This window comes from Cryptomeria japonica, chromosome 8 (genome assembly GCF_030272615.1).
Source record: "Cryptomeria japonica chromosome 8, Sugi_1.0, whole genome shotgun sequence".
Lineage (NCBI taxonomy): Eukaryota > Viridiplantae > Streptophyta > Pinopsida > Cupressales > Cupressaceae > Cryptomeria > Cryptomeria japonica.
Genome location: NC_081412.1, coordinates 746,240,242 through 746,247,786, shown reverse-complemented (window position 1 = coordinate 746,247,786; position 7,545 = coordinate 746,240,242). Strand labels below are relative to the sequence as shown.

At 37.9% G+C, this 7,545-nt stretch overlaps 1 protein-coding gene across 2 annotated transcripts in view; it reads left to right on the top strand.

Annotated features, from left to right (window-relative positions):
* The first annotated feature begins 1,720 nt into the window (after window positions 1–1,720).
* The window catches only part of LOC131061408 (probable ribose-5-phosphate isomerase 3, chloroplastic), a 47,701-nt gene continuing 41,876 nt past the window's right edge, over window positions 1,721–7,545 (top strand). Inside the window, exon 1 of one of the 2 annotated variants that reach the window (XR_009110534.2) lies at window positions 1,721–2,532. Coding sequence is in view for 1 of the 2 variants with exons in the window: in XM_057995052.2 (XP_057851035.1) it covers window positions 1,902–2,480 (579 nt within the window). In the remaining variant the exon portion in view is untranslated. The remainder of the gene's footprint in view (window positions 2,533–7,545) is intronic. The other variant, XM_057995052.2, reaches the window with a different exon arrangement.

Genomic DNA, 7,545 nt, shown 5'->3' with positions numbered 1-7,545 from the left:
TGTCTAAATTTGGCTTGTGTTTAACATCTTTTGCAAGTAGAATTTGTGCTTTCAATTGACCTTTACGAATTCATATTGATATACTTGACATTATTTTGTCAATGATTATATGTACCATTTTGAAAAATAGATTAGTAGTATGACTTGCAAAATCACACTTGAGCATAAAATTTACAATTGTGTAATTTTTTGATACTTGAACTTCTTTTTATGTCTACATCTTAGGGATCATTGAAGAAAAGAGTAGGAAAGTTCATTTCTTCAACATATGTATCTTTGAAAATACCTAGATGTTTGCTTCCTTCACTAGGTGCTATTTCAATAATTTTATCATTCAAGTCATAAACAAATCAAGATTCTTCAAGTCCACAAACAAGTGTATCAATAACTATTTCTATTTGAGCACTACATTCTATATCTTAACTATTTGAATTGGTCTCACTATATGCATTATCTATCATGAAATCATTAGAATCTACTTGTTTTATTTTTGTTTTCCAAGTCTTCTCTATTGTAATATTTTCTTCTCTATATAATTGTCTTTTGCATAAAAGTTTTAATGTCTTCATTATTAGTTTAGGATAATCAATTCCAACTTGATATTGATTTTTGTATTCTATTTTTTTTGTTTTAGTGCAACAAAAATTGTTATCGTGTCATTTATTTTATTTTATTTATGCGTAGGAGGTGTCCCCGCGACATATCCCAGCGACCAACAACTTGTATCTTGGGTACCTGTGCGAGCTAGGGCGAGACTAATCCCCCCACGGGTGAGATCATCCGCCTGCAAACCGTCTCATGATCGTGGGAACAATCTTTGTAGTATGTTTATTTTCATAGGCACATTAATAATGGAACCAATTACCCGAATTTGAGATCTTTTATGTCCCCATTGCTTAATTTGTGCAAAAGCAAGTCATGGTGATATAAAGTCTTTCTTCGAGTTTGATATAGAAAAGAAAAAAGAAAGACACTTATTTCATTATATCAATTACGATGTAGCAAAGCATGACAATTTACCAGTGTGTAGCCTTTTTTAACAATAATTGCAAACTTTTACAACGTGGTGCACACACACACATATTTTGTGAAAAAGTTTGGTACATTTCTTGTTCCTTTTTATTAAGTTTGTTTGTTTTTTTATTTTATATTTTTTATGTTATAAAGGAAATCTAATTGTTCACAAATGCAACATTCATATAGAAGAACAATCCTCGATCTCTTTCAAATATGTTCTTGTTGAATTTTTTTCCTCCCTTTGTTTTTTTATTAAATGTTGTTATTATTTGATTTTTTTAGCTAATTATATAAAAAACCTCAAAAAATTAGGGGAAGCGTACTAGTAGTGGACATAGCTAACTTCACACACCTAGAACTCTCAAACTGTACATTGGATTTTGATTTTTTTTTTTGGTTTTAACAATGCATGCTGTGAAATTCATTATTTGCGCAAAGATAAAAAAGTGGTAATTTCAAAGTGCCATCCGATACATAATCACCTTTGCGCCAATAGTAGATAACTCAAAATATCTAGCAATAGTCTAGTAGTAGTGGACAAATGCCACAATAGTTAGCACAAATGAACTAATTATGATTAAAAAAGCTAAAAAATTATCTATTATAAATATATGTAATATTCATTAATGAACTTTTCATCGTCTTGTTTTTAGGCTCCTTTAAAATCTAGTTCACAAAAAAGCTGTCCACTATTTTGCCTACTAAGCACCAATTAGCCAAAGCAACCAACAGCAGATGCGAAAAATTGGAACCGTGCAGTTAAATACCTCGTCGAAATTAGGGATAGCGTCACTGTGGACGGAAGGGCATCATTCTCCAACTCAGCTCTATATTCACAGGTGCAATATTCCATTCCTTTCTTCACTTGATTTCTCCAATTCGCTATGGCGGCAGCAGCATTTAATGCTCCTTCCGTTGCGTCCGCCTTCTCCGGCAAATGCATCTCTAATAATCAGACTGGGTTTCGGGCATTCAAATCCAAGTGTCATTTTTCAACAAGCTGGCCGAGGCTTAGTGTTAAAGCCATGGCAGCAAGCAAGGTCGTCACACAGGATGACCTGAAAAAACTGGCGGCTGACAAGGCTGTCGAATACGTGGAAAGCGGCATGGTGTTGGGTCTCGGCACGGGATCCACTGCCGCCTTCGTGGTGGCCAAAATAGGCGAGTTAATGAAATCTGGCGCTCTCAAGGACATAGTTGGCATTCCCACATCGAAGCGGACGGCAGAGCAGGCGGCCTCGCTGGGAATTCCTTTGTCAGTACTAGATGATCATCCGAAGATTGACCTGGCCATTGACGGTGCCGACGAGGTTGATCCGGAGCTGAACCTGGTCAAGGGTCGCGGTGGCGCTCTTCTCCGCGAAAAGATGGTCGAAGCTGCCTCCTCCAAATTTGTTGTTGTGGTGGACGAATCGAAGTTGGTGGAGGGCCTTGGCGGCAGCAAGCTGGCCATGCCCGTCGAGGTGAGATGCACAATGCTCTATCCGTCTGTGTATTTGCTTGCTTTCATCCAAGGTTCATACCCTATCTTTTAACTTTCATCTTGTGAATTATAAATTTCTTTCTATTTTGCGTAATAAAGTTTTTAACTTAATTCTCTGGTTTCGTAAGAATGGATAGGTTTTCAGTGCTACTTCTGCTGCTTTTTTTATTAATAGGAAAAATACATTAACATGAACAAAATCTGACATTTTTAGAACCTAGAATTACCTACAATAAAAACAAAAAAGAAGCTGGATTACAAAATATTGTTTAATTAAATATAGACATAATCATGAATTTTCTCATTGTGCAGTGAATAATTTGACTTTTTAGAAAATAATTGAGCAATTGTGGACAGGTCAAAATTGTGATGTTTGGCATATAAACATGAGCCCTTGAAGGCCACGACGATTCTTGTATTGAGTTAGCGTCCTATTCCAATGCTGAGATAGTTGAGAAACGGGCAGCAAACATTGAAATTAACTAGTTTGAATTTCTGAAATGCTACAATTCATCAATTATACCATTCAATAATCAATTAATATAGGAGAGCTGTAATATCTCCTATCATCACTCCTTTACATAGACAAGTAGTTCTAACAACTTGTAATCTCTACAACTAATTGCAGTAAATTACACACACATGATATTCTAGTGTTTGTATCAACAAACCATAACAAACATAGTATCAAATCTAATGATGTAGTATTCCTAACACCACCGCTTATTGCATCATTCTGTTATATCCCTAGAGAATTTACAATAGTTTCCTGTGCAAGATCTAGGGCAGAAATTAAAGCAACTTCTTAACTGCTGTTATTGTTTGATAAATTTCTGTTTATATAGAGTGCTTACATAACACTCGAACTGTTTCAACATTCATTAAACCACATCACTATTTGCAGCAATAAAGAAAATTTATAATATTCTCTCTCAGTCAATTTGAGATCCAACGGATGACTGTGTATATTTGCATTCAAGGATCCTCTGATACATGTGATGAAAAGAACAATTTGAATTGATGCTGGCATACACTATTACACAGATTTAGAGTAAACCGAGTTTCCTAATATGCAGATGTAAGTGCTAAAAAACAGTCTATTAACTGTAGGAGAGTAGTGATCTGGGGTTACCACTGCTAAGGCTCTTTCCCAGGTTATCAGTGCTGGAATCTCTGTGGAAACACCCATTCAGATCTGCTAGTCATGCTGGTACTGTCAAAAGGCAACCAAAATTGGCATGAGGATGAGATAGGCCTCAATGCGTGAACCGTCCTCCTGTTCTAGCTATGATGATTCCAGTACGTGATGATCAAACTGCCTCTCTTAGGTTATAGTGCCTGAGAAAGATGACAACTGGAGAAAGGTTTGTCTGAATTCCAAAGTTGCAGTCCTGGGGATTTCGTCCCAGTACAGCAGATAATGTATGCGAACAGCGATCTCCCTGTGTAAGTCCATGTGCTGTTTCTGATGGATTTTTAGGTGCAGGGTACTGGACTGGAACAGCTCTCCTGTAGAATAATAGGCATTAGTTTTCCACAGAGTTGCTTTAGCTAACAATGCAACTAGCTATGCTCAGTCGGGTGGCATTTTACCTGGCTGCCTCGAACTGAGGTTTTTATCCTAGTTGCGAGTGTAATCTGCACTTCCATGGCCTCATTTAGGATGACTCAGAGAAGTTGGCAGTCAACAAGGGCATCGAATACATGGAAAGTGGTAGGGCCCTTGACACAGGCTCCAATGGCACCTTCTTGGTGGCCAAAATAGGCAAGTTAATAGAATCTGGTGCACTCAAGGACATAGTCAACATTTCCACATCGAAGTGGTTGGTAGAATGGGTGATGTCACTAGGAATTTCATTGTTTTCTCTAGAGGACCACCCAAAGGTCACCCCGGTCATTGACATGGAGGAAACTTGCATGAAAAGAAATTATTGTTTTTGACAACTTTCATAAGAATCCATTACAAAGCCACTAGTTGCCAAAATTACCCAAGGATGCCAAGGAAACTTTCCAAAAATCAACTCACTACTAGCCAACTTGCCAAAGCCAGCAAGATGCTTCTAAAAATCCATGCCCAAAAGAGGAATGAAGAGTTGTGACTCTCTCAAACATGAGATATAAGAGAGAGAAGAGTGTGAGATTATGCTTGAAGCAACCAAGATCATGTTGATGATATAGCTGCAGTTGGAATCCTATAGGGCTGACTCTGCAGATCAAATGTGTAAGTGGCCTATTGGCCTTACACATTTGATCAAATCAATCAACCTTGCTAACCCCTTAATATTATCTGTATATGCATTATTTATCGGGTTTCTATGATTATCATTGCTTTATCAAAATTACCTTATCAGGTTTGTCAGGTATGTTGATTTTAAAGCAATCAGATGTTAATTTAATCAATTTGATTATAATCAGACTGTGTATAAGCAGTAACAGTAATAAAACACAAGACACAAGAACAGTAACAGCAATAAAACACAAGACACCGATACCTTGGGAAACTTCCCTCCTGTTGGTGAAAAACCCAGCCTTTAAATGTGATATGTATTATCTCAAATATGGATAGTTTACAAGACTTATCTCAGATTGCAGTTCAAGAAATCAGTGATGGATGCAGCCCTTCATTAACAGCAGATGATAAGGTGAAGCAGCAGAAGTCTGGATCTGATTTGCACAAGATACCTTGAGATGAACTTTGACAACTTCGCTATATTCAACCTTGCATAATCGCCTTGCACAAGTTCGCATTAGAGAGAATTGTTGCTAGGAGAGCAGATAGGAACATATGAATGTGTTATGTCGTCAAATGACTTCATCTTGGAGTATTATATATCAACCATAGGCGCTAATTACCCTCAGGTCGGCTTGCATGAATAATAATATATTATTATTGTATATTCCCACGTTGGACATTTGGGTCCAGCTCAATAGTTGTTTAATTGCTCTTGCACTTTACATTTTGGGCCCAGCCCAATGACACATCATATTGCTTTATCATGCTACATTTGGGTCTAGCCCAATAACTTATTAAGATGACTTTCATGTTACATTTTGGGTCCAGCCCAATGGCATATTTACATAGAGGATAATACAAGTGTATACAATAGGTATCCGAGCTAGCTACAATTTCAACACTCCCTCTTAGCTAGGGAAGATAACTGCCACATGTCATGATCCATTCATGACTTTCATCTTGCATTGCCCGTAGAGGATGGATCCACCTTGCATTGCTTGCAGAGGGTGGAAGAGGTCTTACACCTCAGTCTTCTCCCAAAGAAAGACACATTGTCACCTTGCATTGCCTGCAGAGGGTGGAAGATGCAAACTGAATTGCATCACTAAGATTGAGATTCCCTCTCAATCAATGCTGTGTTCTCCACCAGTCCAAGCTTCTCTCTGAAGTACCCAAACTTCACCCGAGCTAGAGGCTTGGTGAGAATATCAAAAACCTGTTCATCAGTGCTGATGTATTTCAGCTGGATAACACCTCTTTCTGCCATATCACGAATATAGTGATAATGAGTTTCCAAATGTTTTGACCTGTCATGAAACACAGGATTGTTAGACATTTTAATACAACTCTGATTATCACAATAAATAACAGTGGATTCCCATGGTTGTCCAAACAACCAAGCAAGAAGCTTGCGAAGCCAAAATGCTTCTCTAGTTGCTACACTTGAGGCAATGTATTTAGCTTCTGTAGTACTTAATGCAACCGAGGACTGTGTTCTACTGGCCCAAGAGATCATAGCGGAACCCAAGTTGAAACAGATTCTTGAAGTGCTTTTTTTGTCAGTAACACTTCCAGCCCAATCAGAATCAGAGTAGCCTTCCAAGTTGATTGTTGTGTTGATCGAATACTTCAGCCCATAGCCAATTGTTCCACACAAGTATCTCAGGATGTGCTTGGCTGCCACCAAGTGAACATGCTTTGGCTGGTTCATGAATTGGCTAAGTGCACTCACTGCATAGCAGATGTCTGGTCTAGTGTTGACTAGATACATCAAGGATCCAATAAACTGCCTGTACTCTGAGGGATCTGCAAAATCAGAGTTAGCTGCAGAAATACTCAACTTCTTCAAGTTAGTTTCCATAGGAGTAGACATAGGTTTACAATCCATCATACCAAATCTTTTCAATATATCAATAGTATATTTACCTTGACTTAGAATAATTTCATTAGGTCTTTGCCACGCTTCTAACCCTAGAAAGTAATGCATTAGACCTAGATCCTTCATTTCAAATTCAGTAGCTAATTCTATCTTACACCTAATGATGAGACTATCTTCACCAGTTAGAAATAAATCATCAACATATAAAACCAGAATTAGCATTTCACCATTAAATACTTTAAAGTAAATGTTAGGGTCAGCATCATTCTTGATGATGGATTGATACTCTTCGTCCATAGCTAACTTCCAAGCTTGCTGGTTCATAGCTTCTTTTGAGGTGGATGGTTCAGCCTCAATGATGTTGCACATCATTGCAACATAGTTAGAGAGCTTCTGAGGTTTCTTACTTTCTCCAAAAGTGCCACTAGGAGCTGCAAACGTTTTTGCATCTTGAATTGTGCTTCTAACCCAAAGTGGTCTTTTCTTGCTAACTGCAATATCTCTAGGTCCATCAGTTGGAACCAGAGGCTCAGGAGGATCATCATGCTCAAAAGGTTTAGGAGGCTCAATAGGCTCCCTCTGAATCTTAGGGTTAGTATCAATATCCATATTTTGATTATCATTAACTTCTTTATCATTATCAACAAGAGAACCTTTAGATTTCTTGAAAGCAATATTCTCTTCAAAGGTGACATCCCTACTTACCTCAATGTACTTTTGACTAGGAATGTAGATGCGAAATGCCTTGGAAGATTCACTATACCCAACAAGAATACCCTTCTTCCCGAAAGGTTCTAACTTAGTCCTCTTTTCCTTTGGTACATGAACATAGACAGGACTCCCAAAATCCTTAGGTGGCTGATATCTGGTTAGACTCCGGTGAAAGCTTCCTCGAGAGTTATGTTATTCAGGACACGGTGAGGACATCTATTC